At 46.2% G+C, this 22,432-nt stretch overlaps 1 protein-coding gene and 1 pseudogene across 7 annotated transcripts in view; both read right to left on the bottom strand.

The window, feature by feature from the left end:
• DIXDC1 (DIX domain containing 1) overlaps nucleotides 1-22,432 on the bottom strand; it is a gene marked incomplete at both ends in the record, with an annotated part of 72,288 nt that overhangs the window by 21,278 nt on the left and 28,578 nt on the right. For 2 of the 6 annotated variants that reach the window (XM_079707605.1, XM_079707604.1), the window contains 7 exons: nucleotides 1,664-1,753; nucleotides 4,422-4,570; nucleotides 5,971-6,083; nucleotides 11,480-11,587; nucleotides 12,733-12,964; nucleotides 14,910-15,035; nucleotides 20,542-20,749. In XM_079707605.1, coding sequence (XP_079563731.1) covers nucleotides 1,664-1,753; nucleotides 4,422-4,570; nucleotides 5,971-6,083; nucleotides 11,480-11,587; nucleotides 12,733-12,964; nucleotides 14,910-15,035; nucleotides 20,542-20,749 — 1,026 coding nt within the window. Of the gene's footprint in view, nucleotides 1-1,663; nucleotides 1,754-4,421; nucleotides 4,571-5,970; nucleotides 6,084-8,677; nucleotides 8,701-11,475; nucleotides 11,588-12,732; nucleotides 12,965-14,909; nucleotides 15,036-20,541; nucleotides 20,750-22,432 lie in introns of those variants that run through there. The other 4 variants (XM_079707607.1, XM_079707606.1, XM_079707608.1 and 1 more) reach the window with 3 other exon arrangements.
• LOC307056026 (Krueppel-like factor 17) lies at nucleotides 16,964-18,033 on the bottom strand (annotated as a pseudogene). Its single transcript has one exon. The product of its transcript is annotated as a Krueppel-like factor 17 (transcript).

Raw genomic sequence — 22,432 nt, forward strand, 5'->3', positions numbered from 1 at the left:
TGGGGAACTGATGAAAAGTTTTAGGCAAAGGGATGACAAAATAAAATCTGCTTTGAAGTCAAATTATTCTTGCTGTTTTATGGAAAATGAATTAGAGGAGGACAGGACAGGAATCAGGAAAACCAGTTAGAAGGCCACCAGAATACTGGACGGAGGCCTGAAATTAAAGTAGCAGCTGTGAGAATGGAGAAAACTGGATGAAGATATTTTCAAAGTATACTGAAAAACTTGGTGACTAACTGGATATAGAGGGAAGGGCCGCAAAGGATTCCAGGATGAGATTCAGATTTGTTTTGGGTATTTGGGTAGATGGATAGTGATAAAGGACAGAAACCTAGAAGACAAGTAGTTTTGGGGGTGGGGAGAGAAGGAAGAGAAAGGTATTTAATTTAGGACTCATTGAAATTGAGATGCTTATGGCACATATAGTGGAGATAATCAACAGGCAGGTGCATGTTACATTTATAAATGTAGAACTCCATGGAGAGAGCTAGGCTAGAAATAAATATTTGAGAGGCAACATATGAGACAGGTGGGAAGCAAGTGAAGCCATGGCAGCAGGTATTACCCAGGTGAATGGATAAGATAGAAGAGGGCCCAGAGTGGAACCCTGAGAAGCAGCAACATTTAAGGCACAGGCAGAAAAAGAGAAGATTCAAAGGGGATGTGAACTAAGAATGCCACCTGCCGAATCAATAAATAAAGACAGCCATCAAGCCACCGCAGGACAACTGCCTGGGCGGTGGGCCCTGAGGGAACTCAGGGTGGAAACAAAGAATGCCCGCATCTAGCAGTCAACTGCTGCAACCACCTCTGAGGAGACTCAGGATGAGAAAGCGCAGGATCCTGGCCCCAGATAGCTGAGGTGCACATCAAAGGACCGACGTCAGTGAGACCAGACTCTTGCATCTTCCCATACATAGAAAAGCACTAAATTCCTTGAAATACCTGGTTTTCTTTTATTAAGAGTAATCTTTTGGGCTTCCCTGGTGGCGCAGTGGTTGAGAGTCCGCCTGCCAATGCAGGGGACACGGGTTCGTGCCCCGGTTTGGGAGGATCCCACACGCCGCGGAGCGGCTGGGCCCGTGAGCCATGGCTGCTGAGCCTGCGCGTCCGAAGCCTGTGCTTCGCAACGGGAGAGGCCACAACAGTGAGAGGCCCACGTACAGCAAAAAAAAAAAGAGTAATCTTTTGATGTTCTGACTACCTGTTTTTGTTGCAAAAACTCCTATATATCCTGGCTTCCCCCCTTCCTTTGTGGAGCAGTCTCTCAGAGTTATCTGAGATGCTGTGTCCTGGGCTTAAGTCCTTAGTTTTGTCCTTAAGTCCTCACCGAATGAAACATAAGCCTTGACTTTTAGGTTGTGCATTTTTTATCAGTCGACAGGGACCTGAATGTAGACTCCACGAGGAGAGGGTCTGAGGTCTGATCTGTCCTTCAGGTGTCTCTGGCTCTTTGAAACAGTGTCTGGGACAGAGTCAGCACACAATAAATATTTGTGGGAGAAAGGAAGAGTAGTCAAACATATATGAGGAAAGCCAGAACAGTTGAAGTCAGGGAAGAGAGCATTTTAAGAGGGCACAGATGAGTGTCCAATGCTAAAAATAAATCAAACACTCAAACCAGATTATTCAGTGTCCAGTCACAAAAGAAGGAGCTCACCAATTGTTCCTCGGGATTGACTCCTGGTTCACAGAGGGCCAAGGGCCTCTCCTGTTCATCTTCGGGTAAGGATCCATTGAGCAGTAAGGCCTGGACAACCACAAAGGCAGAAAGAAACTTAACTCCCATCAGATGATGGAGTCTAGAGTTGGCCTTGGTAAGCTCATCCCAAAATGAAACTACAACTGGGCTTCCTCTAGAAATCTCCCTGGTAACTGTGGACCCTTAGATACCTCCAGCTGCTCATCCTGAATCTGTCTGGAGTGCTTTTGTCCGGCCGGTGCTCCAGGCCTCTCTCACCTCTCTGGATACACCTGAACCCTCTGCTCCAAGGCTCCTGGGCCCCAGAAAAAAAAATCTAAAAATAAACTTTCCTTTCAGAAGCGACATTTCAAACAGGAGCTGTTCAAACTGAATTTTACCAGCTGGAAAGTGAACTAAAAACAGTGTAGAATTATCCTGCCATAGAAAAGTTTATTATAAGGAATTATTTGGAATACATTTAGAGCTTGGACTTGGGTTTGTTTGATTCTTGTTTGATTTAATAATTCTTCATTTTTGCTCCCTAGGGCAACCTGGATAGAACAAGAAAGAAAACGTATTTGCGGAAAGGTGTCCGTATTTACTTCAAGGCCTCACACCAGGCTTTGTTTTCATTAGAATATTGGCGGTGGGGTGGCGGGTGATGCAGATTTACCCTGAGGCTAAGGAAGCTCAAACCTCAGGGTGCCTTCCCGGTCCTGACCCTCCCAGGGTCCTATAGCTAACATTGTAGTCATAATCTGTAATCTTAAATCTTAAAGAAGGCCCCCCCAAATGGTATGCTTTAGGACCCACAAAACTTGGATCTACCCTTGCAGGTAGGTACAAGACCTACAGGCTCAGTGAAAGATATAAAAATCTAGCACCATTTTGTATCACGATTTTTTCTCAATCCAATCCAAAGAGAAGAGATACAGAGGTTAAACCTTGTTTCAATAAATATAACATAAATTACATCATAAATGTTGGTATATAAAATCATTTTAAGATCCAGCCACTACCAAGCCTACCAAGTACTAATTAATAATACAATTTTAGCCAAGCGAGTGAATTTGGTTATCCCATGGAGTTGTGGCAGGGACCTGGGGAGAACGACACTACAGAAATATGGACTCTAGGGTCAAAGTGTCCACCTGGCTCTAATAACGTACACTAAAAAGTCAGAAATCCTGGACGTGGCTCAGCATGCAACTTGTTCATCACTGAAAGAGTTAAGAAGCCCAGTGGATGCTGTGAGCCCCATTGTATTCTGTAATGGAACTGAATTCTCATTGTGATCCTGTGGCTGTGAATTAAAACTCCTCTGTTTGCAGGGAATATTAGGATGCTGACTTTCTGCCTGTTGATTCTCTTCTTTTTCTGTCTAATCCGCTATGGGATTTCTCCCAGATTGAAAAATGCAAACCAAACTGAAAACCAAATTGATGGATATCTATGTTCATACAGTGAAATTATCCTGGGAAAAACCTGGTTGAGTACAATCCCAAAATCCTCCATGCTTTAATCCTTCCTATTAAAGGACAGCACAAAAAAACCATTCCATTAACTAAACCATTCCTTATCGGAGGGACAGAGAAGGGAACTAAAAGGCAGACATTTAAAAATACAGAGCAAATGAGGGAAGAGCAACAACCTCCTTGGGAATGTTTAGGCAGTAAACGTGCCCCCAACCCCTCTCGGTTCCTGGGGCATACATTATGCAAATTATTTTACCACTGCACGAATCTCCCTTTTTCTTTAGGAACGCTTTGTGTCCCCACCCTGTTGCTGGCTGGCTGGGAGTACGCCCTCCACTGCCTGCAGGCTGCCAGAGCCACTCACATAATGTGGGCTTTGTTTACGTGTCCATAAATATTTGACAATTCAGAAGCAGTGCAGTTCCCAGCACAAACAGAAAGGAATATTCCTAGGCAATTTCAGGGTCATCAGAACACTATAAGGGCTCCCCCAAACAGGGACAGACACACAAAGGCGGAGGACTGAGGGGGGTCATTCAGGGTAGGAACTAAGTCAAGTGGGTCAGTTGGCCTCTGGGGGAGATTTGCTGGCACAGAAGGTATAGGAAAAACTGAAGGGCTTTGTTGCTCTTCTACCTGATCATTATGCCTTGGCATCCACTTACAAACGCACTAAGAGTGAGCTAAATCCCTTAGCTAGACCAGGCAGAGACCCGCAGCATTACTGGCATGTACAGCCTTCCTGATGGTGAAGTCCTAGGAGAAAATCCTGACTCTTCATAATGCCATTCTGCGGTGAAAGCTGCCATTGCAGGTCTGTGGCTGCAGACAGGGGAGAAACCCACCCACAAAGCAGAGAGCCAGATTAGATGTTTGGTAACGGTGGATATGGCTCCCATGCTTGCAGAACTCCTAACAGCTATGCTGTCAACAAGAGCCCCTGAGGCCCATTTAAGCATACTCACCTGTAAGGGATCTTCTGCTCTTCACGCACTACTCCCTCTATGTCAACTCCCCAATTCTGACCTCATACATAACTGAGTCAGTTTACTTTCAACTGATCCTAGTGACTTAAAAATAATAAACAATTGGTGCGGGAATTCCCTGGTGGCCCAGCGGTTAGGATTCAGCGCTTTCACTGCCATGGCCAGGGTTCAATTCCTGGTCGGGGAACTAAGATCCCACAAGCCGTGCAGCGCAGCCAAGAAAAAAAGAAAAAACTTGGTGCACCGAAGACAAACTATGAGGCAAAGAGCTACCTGTAATCCTGATATCATTTTCTTGGCTTCCTCCATTTCTTTTTCCAAATGTTCCTGTTGTTCCAACAGCTGTTCTTCCCATGAAGTCTCCAGATAGGGCCGGGGGCTGCCTGGTCTCCAGTCCCGGGATAATGGAGAGTCTGTCTCCTCTACAAGAGGAAAGGAGGGAGTACAGTTCATGTTGAAGAAAACTGAGCTGCAGGCAGAAAGCAGTCACAGTCCTGCGTGTTCACAGGGCCAGGTCACCTGCCTGCGGAACCTGCCCTCACTGCACAGACTGGACTCTCCACCAGGTGGGGTTGTGAGACAGAGAGAACTGGCCATTGACGGACTCCAGGCTCACGGGAGTGACACTGTTGTGGAGATCCATCCTCTTTCGAACCTTAAGGAAGCAATAAGACTCCCTGGGAATCTTGGTATGGGACAGATTTTCCTCTTAATTCTCTAGAATTGGCATTCCTAGAGCTTGATCCTGCCAGCTACAAAGGGGGAAGCTGTCAGAGGCAATGAAAACAAAATTCCTGTTGGTTGCTCTGGAGCTTCAGAGGGAAGACCTCAGCTCAAGTTCCTTTGACCATTCTGCTATGACTGAATCCCTTTCACATATAACATTGTGTGAGTCACAAAGGAAACAAACCATACTTGTACAAAGTGTTTCATCTCTCTCTCTCTCTCTCTCTCTCTCTCTGGTTTTATTTCCCTATTTTTACAGTCTCTTTGCTCTGATTTCATTCATAAGAATGAATATGATAAGTATAATCCCTCTGGGTTGTTGTGCGACTAAATGAGGTAACCTATGTGCAGGGCCCGTGGTAGCTGGTTCAGAGCCAGCACTCTGTAAAGGCCTCCCTCTCCCTCCCCAGGGTGCCAGGAATTTCTGACTCAGGAACAAGACTGACTTTTTAGTACTAACGCCAGGGCTAGACGGGAAATGGAATAAGGAAGAATTTAATTCCAGTTTTCCTTCAGAGGGCTTCAGTTTCATTATATCCCTTACAGGCAAATAAAACTCTAAGTCTTGGGCTTCGCTTCTTCCATGCTTTCCTCTGTGTTTAATGTAAGAAAAAGATCGACCGAGACAGAGGAAGAAGTCTACACAAAGGGAACTCTGGTCCTTTTTGTAGCCTTTATACCAAACATGATGCAGACCTGCTCTGTGCTGTATGTTCTCACAGACGCCTCACCTCCTACTATATATTCCTGGCCCCAACTTAAGTTAGAGAAGCACTGAAATTATTCGCATAACACAGAAATAATAAAAACTGTTAACTTGAGTAGGCTTCTGCCTGTTCCAAAGTCATCTCCTAACTCATAGGCAGCCGGCTAATGAACAGCCTGTCTACACTGCTGCAGGATATTTGACAGCTAGGACATCAGAAGTGACAATCTATGAGAGGATACAACATTTACTGGCTACAAAGCATTAGAGCTCTCTAGAGTGGACCCTGCATGCACAGAATATGGAGGGAGAAGGCCAAGGAGACAGTCAGGACCCCCAGACTCTTGAAGCTGTTCCTTGAGCCAACCCAGGCAGGCTGAGAAATAGTACCTGTTTTGTTCTCTATTCCTTCAGAGGGAATAATCACGAAACCTGCCTTCTCCTCCGACTGGGTTATAATGGAGTCACTCTTTGCACTGTGGATAGGACTGGGGGAAGTCAGGCTGTGACCGAAGGAAAAGAAAGAGAAACAATTATTGCGAACCGTTGTTTAGAAGCCAGCTTTCCTAATTTATCCCAGAAACGTGTTCTTATTCATCTAACTCCTACTGCCTGACACGGTGCCTGGCCCACAGCAAGAACAAATGTTTGTAGAATGAATGATGAGCTTGTTAAATGAATGAAATGAATATTGAATGAATGAATGATCCAGTCCCAGGAAGTCTTTTCCACAACAAGGCTGCCTTTAACCCTGGCTCACTGAGAAGAGATTTACCAGAAGGATGGATAATCTAGCATTTTAAAGAACTCTAAGTTTTGTTTGGTTTGGCTTTTTGTTTTTGTTTTTGCTTTTTACTTAACTACCACCTCCTCCACCATCATCTCTGGGCCCAAGTTCAGGGGCTGATGTAGTATGTGTTTTAGTAGCTTTGGGAGCTGGAAGGAAAATCTATGGCAGATCAGCTCTGGGCTGATCCCAAAGTAGGGGACAGTGTGGAGGGTGCCTGAGAGGGGAGAAACTGCTGGAGTGTGGACAGTGCCAGGCTGGGCAAAGGAGCAGTGACATATCAACAAAGCTAGGACATGGTACAGAAAAGGATAATATGTCAAAAGGGGAAAAGACCTGCTAGGGGATGGTAAAGGTTTACTTGATTTACTGCCATCAAGGAGTTATTCATATCTCTGCCACACTATTTTCAAATTGTCATCAGAAACCCTGCAACAATTCTTAAATTCTAGTATAACTACTAGCCTTGGAAGGAACTGTTTGCATTTTTAGGGAAGCAGGATTTTAAATCTCCAGAAGCAAATCTACAGGACACGATGGGAATGTGGCCGATGCTTCCATCTGAAGAGCCATCTTTCTTTGCATCACACCTTGAGAACATCAGCACTGAAACAATCTCAGGGGTTGTGGGGTCTGCAGACCCAGCCCCCTCTCAGGAATTCCTTCCAAATCCATCACCCAGACAACAGTGAAAGTGTCTTGGATTCATTGACCCACTTAATGTGCCCCTGAAGTCTCCCAGGCTAATCCTCCCAGCCACGATCAGGAGTTAACATTTCATCTTCCTAGAAACCACCAAAAACAAGAGCCAAGCACAGTGGAGTTAGCAAGGGATTTCAAAAATCTCTGAAGCAGCCTGAGGACTAGTGTCTCAACCTCCTCGTTGTCCGGAGTTTTGGGCTTTGGTGGGAATGACCTCAACCAGTAACACATCCTCATCCTTATTAGAACCACAGAAAAAAATTTTAGCTTTTTGCTTCTTCAAATTAAAAAAAAAGTCACTTAATCATATCTCTAGATCTACAACCCAAACAGGCAAGATGGGTGGAGATAGGCAAGAAGTGGTATTTAGAAAAGGTAATTGCTTCACAGAACTCTCTTATCCATCTTTCACCACTTAGGCAATCTGACTTCCAGGCCAACACGCATTAACTGCCGGAAAAGCATTAGTCTAAGGGTACTATGTCATTCATAAGAAGAACAGATTTATGACTCTTCAGGCCTCAGCATCCGCCTTCTTATAGCAATGGGGATCCAAGTGCAGAAAGAGGTCTGCACCAGCTGCTCCTTTTTGAGAAATGATAAGACAACACTTTCTCAGCTGACAAGGTGTTATGGCTGACATGTTCCCTTGCTTGCATTTAGCTGGACCACTAAATGTGGGTATGTGTGAGACGAAGGGGGGTGGGGGAGGGGTGGTGTGAACCTAGGATGCAGGCGGAAAAATGCTTTCCTAAAAGCAGAGACGCATGCTCAGCTCCACTGGCTCCCTCCTAAGTGAGCTGTCTCCCATATAAGGGCAGAAAGAGGCGGATGTCTGCATATCCAACCCCACTGGGGGAGTGGCAGAGGAGCCAAAGGAAAACAACATTTCTCTTTCTTGAATTGGGGCTGCCAGTGTGTGAGGCCACAGAGAGACAAAACCATGCAACTAACTGGCCAAGTCAAAAGGTAAAGGATCTGGGGAAGAAAAATCCTGAGGCACATGTCAGAGGAGGCATCTTGCCGCCTCCCCAAGAAGAACCTCACGGATGAGGATGGTACACTAAATCCTCTGCCTCAGGCCAGACAAAAGTATTTTAATGCTAATTAATTATATGATTTAGGCTCTCCCTGATTCGCTTTAAAACCCTATTTTATAAACAAGTAATTTCCTACTTGCCATCATAATCCTGTCAAGTCAAGGAACAAGTGAGTGCAAACCGGGTCTGACTGATACATTATTAATTCCCACAGGTCTAACATCTCTCCAATCTTATCAGACAATCTCCCAGAAAAGCTACCTTCAAATTAGAGTCAAATCAATTTTTTTAAAAAAATCGGGAACTGGGCAATATGATTTCTGTTCCGTCCTGAAGTGCCTCCTTCAGTAGAGACCAAACAGGGTCAAGGTCCACTCCTTCCCCTATGCTGGTTGCAGCTTCCTAAACCCACTGTCTTTTACAGTGATAATCCCAGGCCAGCAGCCTGTTCTCCCCAGTATAGCGCCCCCACCGATCCCCGCCTGTCTCTGGCCAACAGCATCCTCCAGTCCTGGCCCTGCAGCCACCCATGCCCCCCACCTCCAAAGCCAAAGTGGCTTCACCTCACCATTTGACTTGCGTCCCTCCCATGGTCCCCCTCGTGGCTCCGGCTTCAGCAAGTCGGCTTCCCGGGGTGAAGTGGGAGGCTGAAAGTCACAGCGCTCCCCAATTCGGGCATGTCTCCCCGCGCTGGGGCCCGAAGAACGACTCCACGGGCAGGCCAACTACCAGAGCCGCTCGCCCCGGTCCCGAGAGGGAGGAGGGAGGACAGAGAAGCAGGCGTCTCGGCCCCAGGGACGGGGATGCTCCCGGCTCTGAGGCGCGCTGTCCCGGCAGCTCAGACACTGCAGGAGCCCAGCCTCGGCGGAAGCCGCCTCCCCTCGCAGGCTGCGGGTCCCCGGCAGCGGCATCGTGGTCTCCGCGGCCGCGCGGCTCCGGGCGTGCCCCCGGGCGCAGGCATTTCAACCCATCTCCGACCCACCGGAGAAAGGCTGCCTGCAGCTCCGGCTGCGCGGTCGAGTCCCGGGCGGGCGGCGGGCGGCGAGCGGGCGGCGATCCCAGCTCCGCACCGCCTCCCCGGTCCCACCCTCCCGACGCCCTCCCCCGCTTCCCAGGCTGTCACTTGCGGCCAGGCAGCGCCGGGCTCGGACCCAGGCTGGCGCTCGGCCGGCCGACTGAGCTCCGGGCAGAGCGGGGCGGGGCTGCGGGGCCCAGCGGGAGCCCCTGGCGAGGCACCGGAGAGGCCGCCGGTCGGCAGAGGGAGGAGTCTGTGGTCCCGGTCTGGAGAAGCCCAGAACTGATAGCGGTGCCTTCTCCTCTCTGAACCCTGCCTTCGTGGGCACGGAGGTCGGGGTGGGTCTAACCCGGCCCCTTGTGGGAGGGGGCTCCCCCGGAAACCCGCCGAACGCCTGTCTCCCCGCACCGTCCCCTCGGGCGTTTCATGTGTTCTTTTTTCCCAGCTAAGGATCGTTTTGCTTGGATATGGTGAGAGGCTGGCCCGAGGTCTACAGGTCTACGAAGCAACAGGCGGGCAGGCGGGCAGTCGGGCAGGGCTTTGCCAGGATGTCTCTCAAGGAGCAGGGGGAGGGGATGGGACATAAGGGCCTATCTTTCCTACCTTCTGAACCACTCCCCGTTCTGAATCACATACCAGGGACCTCCTGGCCTTCATGGATCACTTAGACATTAGGTGGACTCCCCCTGAGTGGGGGGTGGCGGAGGGGGGTGGGGAGTGGGACAGAATGTGCCAGAGCCTTCTGGGTCCCAGCGTGCTGCCTGAGCATCCCAAAGAGGTGAGTGAGAGGTTGGCTTAGAAGAAAACGACCAAATCAGGAAGGAGAGAAAGAGGAAAGCAAACTATTCTCTGACCCCTCGCCTAGAAAACTGTCACTGTTGGCCCACTGAAGCCTGATTTCCAATGGCCCCTAATTCACACGGTCTCATACCCCTGCTCCCAGTCTGAGTTCTGCCAGACAGGAGGAAAGCAGGTGCTCTCAGGAAAAAATCCAGACTCTTCATTTCTCTCTCTAACTCTGGCAAGCACTATCAGGCAAAGAAAAGTAGAAGGCCTGAAGCCATGCAGGAAGCAAAAGATCTCATTATACAATGAAATATCCTTTGATTCTATACCAAGTGATAGTCCAAGCAGCAAGCAAGGAAGGAATGGTTTCGATTCTCAGTAAAAGCACATCTATTGCTTAATGGGTACAAGGTTTCCTTTTGGGGTGATGAAAATCTCTTTGGACTGGATAGAAGTGATGGTTGCACAATATTAATGAAGGTACTACATACCACTGAATTGTACACTTTAAAATGATTAATGGTTCATTTAATGTCATGTGAATTTTAACAATAAAAAACCACAACTATTAAATGTGAAAATTAAAGTCGAGCAAGGTTACCAGTATATTAAAATGATGGAAAGAATTCCATGTGGCCTCAGCAAATTAGAAAATGATCCTCAGCAAATTAGAAAATGATCCATCAAACTAAGATGGAATTTTATTAGGAAAAGAAATAGGAGGAAGAAAAACACATAAAATACATACATATTAGATAAAGAACAATTAGGCTTAACTAGAACAGACTAACCCTGGGTTGAGGTAAGAGAGAAAAGGTTATAAGAGCATAAATTAAATATGATTCAGCAATGAAATGAAGTTAGTAAATAAGCTAACATGATCCGGGGATGTGTTTATAGGAGCATGATTTACATGGGCCAGGAAAGTAATCTTTTTCTGCCACTATACTTGGCATTGATCAGGCTTTTATTAGAGCACTGTGTCCTGTTTTGGTCACTGCATTTGGCTCTAAGGGATATAGACAACATTTTTCAGCTAGAGTCACACACATTGTTAGCCCACTCAAATGTGTACTAATCGGCCACAATTCCTAGCCCTGTAAATGAAAGCTGGGAACATTCTAAAGGCTGTAAGACAACTCTGCTCATTTTCTCTTGCTATGAGCTTTATACAGCCTTCTCAGGCCATAACTTAAGAGTCAGACTCAGGCACAAAGACAGTGCAATGGAACTGGCTCTGACAAACACTGGCAGCTGATATGCAAATATCAGAACCATCGGGCTGGGCCCTAGCAGGTTCCAGTCATGCCCCCACATGGACACAGAGAAGCACTGGCACTGGTATGTAGGAAATTCACAAGCATCCCAGCCTACCCTCCCGTCAGCACAAAACCACAGACCGTGCTGAGGGCTACCCCTTTAAAGCCAAACATAAACTGAGGGAAAGAGAAAGGGCTTCAGTGCCTTATTGCCTGTTGCATTACTACCTGAAGCCGACAACCCTGAGAATCCCCACAATTCAGCTCTTAGGGAGGACTGTAGTGGTGAAGAATCGGAGGCCACAGTTACCTGGAGCAGCTGGACTCGGACGGGGACCTTTGCTGCCCTTCATACTGCTGCACCAGGGCTCGCACGCTCCAGCATGGGTTCTCAATCTCCTCATCCACGCTGCTGTTCCTAAAGGCAGAGGGCACCAGCAAAGGAGAAGGTGTCAGTCCTTCAGGTCAACCCAACAAGTACTGATAGACACCACTTTGGGAGCACTATGGGAAAAAAGATGAATAAGGCAAAGCCCCTGCCTTAAGGACACTTGAAACCTAGTAAGAAAGGTAGATACAAAAAACCAGTAATTTCACCAATCTCTGCAACACCTCAGAGTCGTGTTCCCTCTCAGCAGACGCACCACCCACAAAGCGTTTCCTGCCATGACTCTCTAGGACAGCCCGCCCTTTAGGATACACTCCAGGGGGAGACTCAGGGATGAATCAGGATGTTGCTGCCACATATATCTCCCAGTGCAGAAAACACACTGTGCCAAAGGCATATATTTAAAACTCTGGGGACTTCCCTGGTGGTCCAGTGGTTAAGAATCCTCCTTCCAATGCAGGGGACATGGGTTTGATCCCTGGTCAGGGAACTAAGATCACACATGCCGCAAGGCAACTAAGTCCATGCGCTCTAGAGCCTGAATGCCACAACTAGAGAGAAGCCTGCGGGCTGCAATCAAGAGTCTGCGCGCCACATCTAAAAGATCCTGGGGCTTCCCTGGTGGCGCGATGGTTGAGAGTCCGCCTGCCAATGCAGGGGACACGGGTTTGTGCCCCGGTCTGGGAAGATCCCACATGCCGCGGAGCGGCTGGGCCCGTGAGCCATGGCCGCTGGGCCTGTGCGTCCGGAGCCTGTGCTCCACAACGGGAGAGGCCACAACAGTGAGAGGCCCGCGTACGGCAAAAAAAAAAAAATAAATAAAAAAAAATAAAAAAAAAAAAATAAATAAAAGATCCTGCATGCCGCAACTAAGACCAGATGCAGCCAAATAAATAAATACATGAATATTTTTTAAAATAAAATAAAACAAAACTCTGCACACCAAAGCAAAAAATTACATATACGATTCCTTTACTTTCTACTAAAGGCAAAATAAACATCTCTAAAAAGAAAGGGCCTTTTTTCTCTTTTGGAGCGCCCTCTCCAACCTCCACTCCATGCTCTTTTCTGCAATGTGGGCTGTTTAGGTGATATTTCCATTTACTGCACTATATCATTTAAGGGAAGAAATATCAGAGTGGGTTGAGTTCCCATCCCCAGATTTCCATCCTTACCTCTGTCTGTATCGAAAGACATCCCGCCCTGACCGTGACATGTCGTGACACACATCAGCTAGGGCGGCAGCTGCTCCCTGGGCCACAGCAGTGGCACAGTGTGGCTGGTGACTCTGCAGAGGGGCTCTGGCGTCCTGTCCTTGGTTCACTGTCCTGCTGGAGCCCGGTTTGAAATGAGCTGCCAAGGCCAGGACCAGCCTCATGATAGACTTCAGGTTGCCTTCCACGATATCTGAGGATCGGAACAGACCGAGAGGTCCTAAGACAGAGGCAGAGAGCTGAGGACTCATTCAGTTACTACGTATTTGCTAGTGAGCAGGTAAGCGAGGCAACCAAGCTCTCTGTGTTCAACAGGGAGACAGAGTATTTGAAAGCAATTACAATAAAGGACAATAACGTATGAGAGGAGAGGTACAGGATTCTCTGGGAGCTCAGAGTAGAAGCATCTTGTCTAGTCTAGAGGGCTCTGGGAGGGATTCCCTGAGGACGTGAGTTCTAAACTGAGACGGGACTGACCAATGACGGTTTATCAGATGAGGGAAGGGAAGGAAAAGAGTATTCCAAGAAGAGGGAACAGCAGGCATGAAGGTCTAGAGGTGAGACAGCACGACACACCCGAACTGCGCCATCCAGTATGGGAGCCACTAGCCACATGTGGCTATTGAGCACTTAATACCTATTAAGGTAGCTGTAGTCTGAACTGAAATGTGATAGTACTAACCTAGCACACACACAAAAAACAGAATGAAAAATCTCATGAGACTTAGTACAAAAAACAGAATGTAAAATGTCTCATTAATAGTTTTTTACATTGATTATATGTTGACCTGATAATATTTTGGATATGTTGGGCTAAGTAAAATATATTGTTAAAATTATTTTCAACCATTTCTTTTTCTTTTTTTTTTTTTAACCGTGGCTATTAGACACATTCAAGTCATGTATGAGACTCACGTTATATTTCTATGGCACACGCTGTGGAAGAGGAGCAGAAAGCAGTTCAGCATAGCCAGAGCTCAGAGTTCAGGGGGAGAGGGTGAAAGATGGAGGAGGATGAACCGGAGGTGAGGTCAGGAAGGGCATGGTAAGCCAGAGGAAGGACTCTGGATTTTCTCCTCAGGGCCCTCAGATGCGGAGGAATGGCATGAGCATATATATTCTTAGAAAGATCATTCTGGCTGCAGTGTGGAGAGCAGAGGGGAGGGGGACAGAAATGGATGCAGTGGGACTAATTAGGAAGCTGTTGCACTTCTCCAGGTAAAAGACAATGATGTCCTGAACGGCCGTGTTCCCTCAAAATAGCCGACTTTAATGGGCCAGATCCCCAAGCCCACTCCTCATGGGGACCAGATCTGAGATATTATGGCATTCTAAATTTTGTCCTAGAAAAAAAGAGAAATGCAGGCAGAAAAAAATATAATAGGTCTGGTTAACATAAGGAAATAGGTAAAATTCTATTTTTTAGTTTCATAGCCTTCTAAAATATGCAAGGCTTCCAAAAGGATTGATTGATACCTTCTACAGGCCCTCTCAATGGTCAGTATCTGCCCCGCCTGAATGAGCCCAACACAGAGAACACTAATAACACACGAAAGGAGGGCTCCCTCCTGCCCCCATTCTCATTAGAGCCACAGGCAATCAGGCCCAGAAACTGAGGCTGAAACAGAACCAGATTATAATCAGTTCTACAGAAGCAGTGACAGGACCTGGGAGCCTGTGCTTTCTGAGGACACCTACACCATTTCTTCCCTGCAGCCTGGGCTCAAACTGGATTGAGAGGTGTCCTCTTCTGGCCATGTGGCTCAAAAAACTCAAAAACCATAATCTATCTTCATTTTTGATAACTTAAACAAGACATTCTAAAATTAATATCACAATTTTATAATTTCTTTTCTGTTAATCTTCCTACACACACTCAAGCAAAACTTTACTCAGTTAAAATGAATAGAGAACTTCTATCTTCACCCAGGTTTCCAAAGCACTTGGATTTTGATAATCACTCTGTCCCAAGAGGATAACTTTCTTTATGGAAAAATGATACGAGGTCGTGGGCCTAATCCTCCTCGAGTCTACTCGGAACCCTCAGCTACATAACAGATAGCTCTTCTGAGGGTGACAGTCACCAGGTAAAGAAAGATGAGTGTACTCATCCACCATGGACAGGATGAAGCACTGACCTTTAGCTGAAGTCTGGTGCATACGAATCTTTTTGGAGGCTACAAACTGTAACACTTTCTCCACATTATTCTTCATCTCCTGCTGGTTACTGGGACTCAGCTGTACACCACTCAGCTTTTCTCCTGCTGTTAGGATAAAGAAAATATTTGAAGTTATGAGGAGCAGTACTATCACCGTTTCATAGTAGCCAGACACAGAGAAAGAGAATATTTGATGTAAACACTAAGATTATCTATAAATATGCAAGTGAGTTAGGCCTTGGTGTTTGTAATTTGGATGGGGAATAGGAAAATGAAAGCCTTTTGCAGGGCCTTCAAATTTTCAAATTTATTCCCAGGGGCCTGTGAAGTTGCTGTGTGTACATTTTTTCATTCAACAAATATTCATGAATATTCATTCAACAAATATTCATCACAATATTCACTGTGTGCCAGGCCCTGTTCTAAGCACCAGAGAAACAGCAATGACCAAGACTACGTCTTTCCTTCCATCATAGAGTTTATATCTGTAGGGATGACAGATGACCAAGGTAACAAATAAATCTTCAATATAATTTCAGGTAGTGATAAGTTCTATGAGGAAAGACAAAGAAGAGTGATCACGGTCTCTCTGATAACACATTTGGGCAGAGGCTTGAATAAAGTAAGAGAGGTTAAGATTTGCGGAGGAAGCATTCCAGGTTGAAAATCCACAGATCCCAACCCCAAGGTGGGAATGAGCTCAGCTTATCTGAGGAACAGCAACAAGACCATAGGGCTGGAGTGGAGAGAGCAAGGAGTCGAGTCCTAGGGTAAGGTGGAGAGGTAAGCAAGGCCAGGCCATGTGGAGCTTTAAGGACCAGAGGAAAAGAGCAAAGACCTTGAATTTTATTCTATGTGTAATGGACAGCCAACAGAGGGTTTGAGGTAAGGGAGTTACATGATCTGATTTATGTTTTTAAAAGTTGACTCTGTGTGGACATAGATTATGTGAAGAGGAAATAGGGAGATTAGTTAGAAAGGAAGTGAAAACAATCAAGCAAGAGATAATGATGGTTTGGGAAGAAGCTGAGAGGTGAGAAGTCAGATACTGGGTACATTTTTTAAAAAAATTAATTTATTAATTATTTTTTAAAGTACCAATGTTTATATGGGTGATTACAGGGCATTGAGAGTAAGAAAAGGGACTCAACACAAGGGAGAACAGGAGGTAATGCCAGGTGATAGCAGGCTGAGTCTGCTTCATGACAAGCCTCAAAGAGGCACAAAAGCTGTGTCCACTGGCTACTTGGGAGGTCTCCCCAGTGGGAGAAATGGTATCTTGCACCAGTTCAGGGAAGGGAGGGAAGAAGAGGGAATTTATCACCTGGATTTCTCCCATCTCCCATTAGGCAAATGTTATCACAGGAGCACTAACTCTTCCACATTCCTGGGTTGCTAGTGGCTATTTGAGATACCAGATCCCATGTCCTGTGGGGCCATGCCATCCAAGTCTGGAAATGATGGGAGGAGACAAACTCTGGGTATGCAGCTGGTGAGTGCCAGAGAGAATCTGGTTTTGTACATAAGATGTGTTCATGACAGTCCAACACTGTTTTTCTTTTACCAGAAGAGGGAACCTGGCATAATGATCAAAGACCTTTCCCAAGGTCACATAGGTAGTAAGTGGTAAATTCAGGATTTGAACATAGTCTTGGCTCTGGAAACTGGCTCTGGAAACTGTCAAAGACCAAGATAAGGAAGTCGGGTTTTATGCAGCAGGCAAAGGAGAGTCGCTAAAGGGTTTCAAGCTGGGAATGACGTAAGATAAAGAGCTTTTTATAAAGCTCCCTATCTCTACTTTGCTCCATCTTCCCATGTGGCTGAACTTGGCACAAAAGTAGGTGGCCCCAGAGATGTGAGGACATCCAAGACAGTTTTTGAGCTCTGACTAGATCCAGAGCTCACATGGGCTTCAACACTGCCTCATAATCTTTCTGTCTTCATCAAAGCCTACACCTACCAAAGAGACTAGCTGGTCAGAGGCAGGCAGGATCTAGGCGGAAAGGTCAAAATGAGGGGAAGAGCAGATTGACCTAAAGACCAGGAGCAGGAGGACCAGCCATATGTCCACTGTCAGCCGGTGGGTCTGGGGATGTTGGCACCCGCGTATGAGTCCTTTGGTGTTGCCTGAGATGGTCAGATCTCATGAATTGCCGGCTGCACTGGTCACAGTTATGTGGTCGGTATTTGGTGTGTATCCGAATATGTCTTCCAAGTTCATCAGATCGGAAGAAGGACCAAGTACAGGCTTCCCACATGCATTTACAGGGCCTTTCACCTGTGTGTTTGCGTTGGTGACTCACGAGGTGGGAGCCCTTAGTGTAAGCTTTTTCACAGTTCTCTCAGTTGCAGCGGTTAAGGCCTTGAAGCTGGGGATCTCCTCCTGGGAGCCCTTTCCTGGGCCCCGGAATACTGCTCTGCTCACGTAAAGACTACTTAGGTAGGAAGGGGTCTTCCTGGGAGACTGGCTGGCTCACAAAAGAGCCCTGGGAGTCCAAAGCCACCAATAATGGGATCCAGCTGGGGGCATCCCTAAGTTGTGGGGTTTCTAGACTGCAACATCTGAGCCAAAGAGGGGAGCATTGCCTGGGCCTCAGTGGAAGGCACGGTTGTATACAATAATGTTTTACATGTTATAGGGTCTCTGTTAGAAGTTACTGTTGGGAGGCCAGAATAAGGCATTGTTCGCATTCTGATGTGGGACATCATTGGGATTCCACTGGCAGGTGAGACTGGCGGCCCATTAGGGGGCATCCTTAGATTCCCACCAAAGGCCATGGTCCCTGGAATACTGGGCTCTCCTAAGGGCATTGCTTGGGGCCCCTGGAAAATCATCATTCCTGGCTGGGAAGGAGACATTCCCTGAGTAAATCATCTGGGAAGGAATGAAAGTCACTTGGGGGCTCACACCGTGGTCAGGCAGCAACATACTGAACTGTGGTCCCATTTCACTAGCATTCTGCCTGGGTGCCTCAGCAGAGACCAAGGGGATCCTCTCCAGCTCTGTGCACTGAGGGGCACGTTGAAAACCTGATGGGCCATGGTTCCAAGAGGTGTGCACCCCACTGCTTCCAGGAGATGAAGACATGTCCAAGATGGACATTGACTTCTCAGTCTCCTCTGTGAACTGGTGCAGAGCCACATGCCACCGGCTCAGGCCCTTGGCTCCCTGCTCCATCTTGACCCGGGATCGGTTGCACATCGAGACTACGCAAGGGTCCAGACCCACACCTGAGCAAAGCTCCTGGGTACATTTTTAATATAAAGCACACAGCACATGTGAAGGACTGGATATGATATATGAGGAAAAGAGAATGATAAAAGACAACTTCTAAATGTTCTGCTTTAACAGCTGGGTGAATGGTACTGTGACGTGTTAGACGAAGAATCTCAGAGGATGGAGGGATCACCGGGGAGAAGGAAAAGCTCTGAGTATGACACATGAAGAGAGTTGCATTTTTTTCTTTTGTCTCAACCACAGATTGAACCCAGGCCCTCATCAGTGAAAGCGCCGAGTCCTAACCACTGGACCGCCAGGGAATTCCCGAGAGCTGCATTTTAGACATCCAAGCAGAGATGTTGAACAGGAAGTTGATATTCATGTCTAGAACTCAATGAAAAGCTTAGGGCTAAAGATACAAATTTGGGAAGAGCTCACTTAGGGATAGAGAATATACAAGGACTAAGGTCTAAGCCTCTAAGGAGAACTTCAACATTTAGAGGTCAGGAAGGAGGAGAAAGCCAGCAAAGCAAACAGGAGAGGCCAGTGAGGAAGGAGGAAAACTCAAAACCACAGGGTCCTGGAGACCAAGGGGAGAAGGTGTTTGGAGGAGGAGGGAGTGATCCACTGTGTCAGGTTCTGCTAAGTTGAATACAGCGAGGACTGAGGCCCGGCCACTGGATTTGACAAGGCAGAGGTTGTGACCTTGAGGAGAGCAGTTTCGGGGGAGTAGTGGGATCAAGGCTCAGTGAGGGCTGGCTAAAGAAAAGAATGGGAAATAAGGCAGTGAATTCTGTGAATTTTTCTATATAGTCAAGTCACAACAGAACGCAGCATTTAAGAACCTGGGTTCGGGGAAAACAAGAATACATATTCATATTGCTTGTATATGCATAGAATATCTCTGGGGAAAAAAAGCAAGAAACTGCTAACACTGGTTGCCTCCAGAAAGAGCAGGTAGCTGGCAGGGGAACAGAGGTGGAAAAATGGCTTTCGACTTTATATCCTCTTGTGTTGTCTGGATTTTCTAATTGATTATATTTCCAGTATAATCTATTCAAATGAATGAAAAATTAAATGTTTAAAATGAGCTTTGGAATTAAAGCAGATCTAGGTTTGTATCTCTGCTTTGCCACTTACAGTTACGTGACGTTGTAAAGTTGCTTAACCTTTCTAAATCCTATAAAATGGGTGAAATAGTACTTACATCATATCCATATCATAAATCCATCAAAGTAGCATGCTTAGCACGATGCTTGATATATACATATACATATATATATATATAAAGTACTCAATGAATTTACTTATTTTTATAAGTTCTCTTTTAAGTTTGTTTCCTGAAAATGGGGCTATTATGTTTCTCAAAGGTTGATGATCAAATGAAATTAAATGATGGTGTTCAATAAATAGCAGCTGCTATTAGTATTACCATGGTTATTATCACTATAAGTGAATATTCTAATGAATCCATGAGCTGTCTGAATGAGGTATTCATGGACAGGCTGCCTGTTGCAAACCTGACTTCTTACACACCACTTGCAAACCCCACATCCCTCAAAGACTCTAAGCAAGGTAAGCTGACTTACATGACAATGAACGTCTGAGTACCTACTATGTGTCTGGCACTTGGTTAGGGGTTGTAGAAACAGAAAAAATATTATACTGTACCTGCTCTTAAAGAGCTCAGTCTATACAGGAGAAATAGATAGTAAATAATTACCTTTTGGTGAGAGAAATAATAACAGAGCTACAGACAAATGCTATGGAAATAAGGTTATGATACCATCTAATAAGAATGACCGGCAACAACTCCGGGGCTTCAAGAAAACAAGGTCTCTTGGGAAGCATCATGGTAGTGAATACCGTAGAGGGGTCCTTTTGCTGCTAACACACCTTCTTTTTGCCTGGCTGCCGCTTCCTTTTCCAGCCTCAGTCTAGACATCAAATCTTCTGGCACGCCACCCCTCAACCCCTAAGACTGGGTTGGGTGTCCCCCATGTGCTCCTATCTGTACTTACCCCATCAGAATACTAAGTACATTAATGGAAGTGACTTCACTTAGCAGTCTTTCCAAATAGATTGGGAGACTCTTGAGAGCCTAGACTGTGCTCATCATCATATTCCCAAAGCTTAACACGACACCTGGAACACAGTGTTTATTGACAATAAATAAATAAAGTAACCTTGGGCGAGTATCTTAAGTCTTCTCTACTTCCATTTCCATTTATTTTATTCATTTATTTTAAAAAAATTTTTTGGCCGCAGTATGTGGGATCTTAGTTCCCCGACCAGGGATCGAGCCTGTGCCTCGTGCAGTGGAAGCGCAGACTCTTAACCACTGGACCACCAGGGAAGTCCCATTTCCATTTATTTTAAAGAAGAAGCAATCTGCTCTGAAGGGCATATGGAGGATAAAAGAGGCCATGTTCTGGTTTACGCTAGCATTGGAGTCCAGGGCCAACTGACCTACAATCTCGATGAGATACGCCAGGATCACCCCATCCCGGAGATCCTGTCGCAGGTCCTGCACAGGCTTCACTGTTGGCCTCTTCTTCAGCTGTGCGTTCACCCAGGCCACATATGCCTGCAGCTGTTGCTGGAAAATGAAAGGTGGAAATAAGGGAAAAGTTGCATGTTACTCTTATCCTCTACCCTGCACCCTCTAAGGCAGCATTTGAGATTGGGCAATCTATATCCAGAGGGAGGAGGAGAAGGTTTTAAGGAAAGAAAGAAAGATGGTCAGACATGGAGTATGTTCTAAAATTCTCTAGCTTTATGCTAGTCTCCAGGGATAAGCGAACCTCTGACTTGGGTGGCAGTGTGGACACAGGTACGCAGATGAGTGTTTCAGTGACTATGACTCCTGCTTTCCTTGAGTTTTGCTCTGTTGACCAGGAATAAAGGCTGGGCCAGAACCACAGCCAGTTTTCAAGTGTAACCACTGCTGACAGCAACCCATTATGCTTCTCAGGAACAATCACTCATGTCCTGTATGCACAATGAACTGTGACACTCCTAAGAATTGATCTTGAGGAACCAGGAATCAACAGAAACCAAGCTCAGAAATGCCTCTCCCATAGCTGATTTCTTTACAGTGAGACTTAACTGAACCCAATCCAAGGTTTATTTTCCTGAGCCTATAATCCTGGGATTGCTACGGAGTTAGTTTTAGTCCATGCTTTATATTGTCAGAGAGGATCTAGTTACCTGAAACCTGAACAGAGAAAGAAAAAGAAGGGCTATGACGAGCAGTGTTCCTGAAGACTGGGGCTGCAGATGGAGGGAGCTTTCATTTATTTTCAGACAAAGCTATGGCCCAGTACCAACAGAAACCCGTCAGACTCAGGTTGGACACGTAACTCATCCCAACACTGAGACAACCTTACATATTCCATTTTAAACACAGCTTGCATTCAGGTGTTTATTCTGATTATCTGGTCTGAGGATGGGCACCAAACATCAAAATAGCACATGAACAATGTTTTAGTACAGGCAGCAGTTCTGTCTGATTTCTGTAGAAGCCCAAGATCCTGAACCTAAAAATTAAGTTCAAAGGCTAACGGTATTAAATTATAATTTGGTTAAAGTACAGTTGATTTCTAAGCCCCAAGTACTTCCTTAATGAAATGATATTGGAAATGACTGACTGCTTCCTGGGCTTAAATGAAATCTTTACTATTTTCTTTCTCTATGTCGATTTGTGGGAATAAATAAAGTCCTTTGGAAGGTAGTGCTGAGGCAATAATCTATCAGCTATGGACAAACTATAGGAAGTGCAATGATCAGCAGGAGGTGGGGGGAGGAATCTGATATTTACTGAGTACCTACCATGAACAAAACACTATTTTATTTTATTTATTTATTTATTTATTTTTGCGGTACGCGGGCCTCTCACCGCTGTGGCCTCTCCCGTTGCGGAGCACAGGCTCCGGATGCGCAGGCCCAGCGGCCATGGCTCATGGGCCCAGCCGCTCCGCGGCATGTGGGATCCTCCTGGACCGGGGCACGAACCCGTGTCCCCTGCATCGGCAGGTGGACTCTCAACGACTGCGCCACCAGGGAAGCCCTAAACACTATTTTTGATGTTTCATATATGTTTTTTTAAAATAAATTTACTTATTTATTTATTTGATTTTTGGCTGCGTTGAGTCTTCATTGCTGCACCTGGGCTTTCTCTAGTTGCGGTGGGCGCGGGCTTCTCATTGCGGTGGCTTCTCCTGTTGCAGAGCATGGGCTCTAGGCGCTCGGGCTTCAGTAGTTGCAGCATGTGGGCTCAGAA

Source organism: Hyperoodon ampullatus (genome assembly GCF_949752795.1).
Source record: "Hyperoodon ampullatus genome assembly, chromosome: 7".
In the NCBI taxonomy this organism is placed as follows: Eukaryota; Metazoa; Chordata; class Mammalia; order Artiodactyla; family Ziphiidae; genus Hyperoodon; species Hyperoodon ampullatus.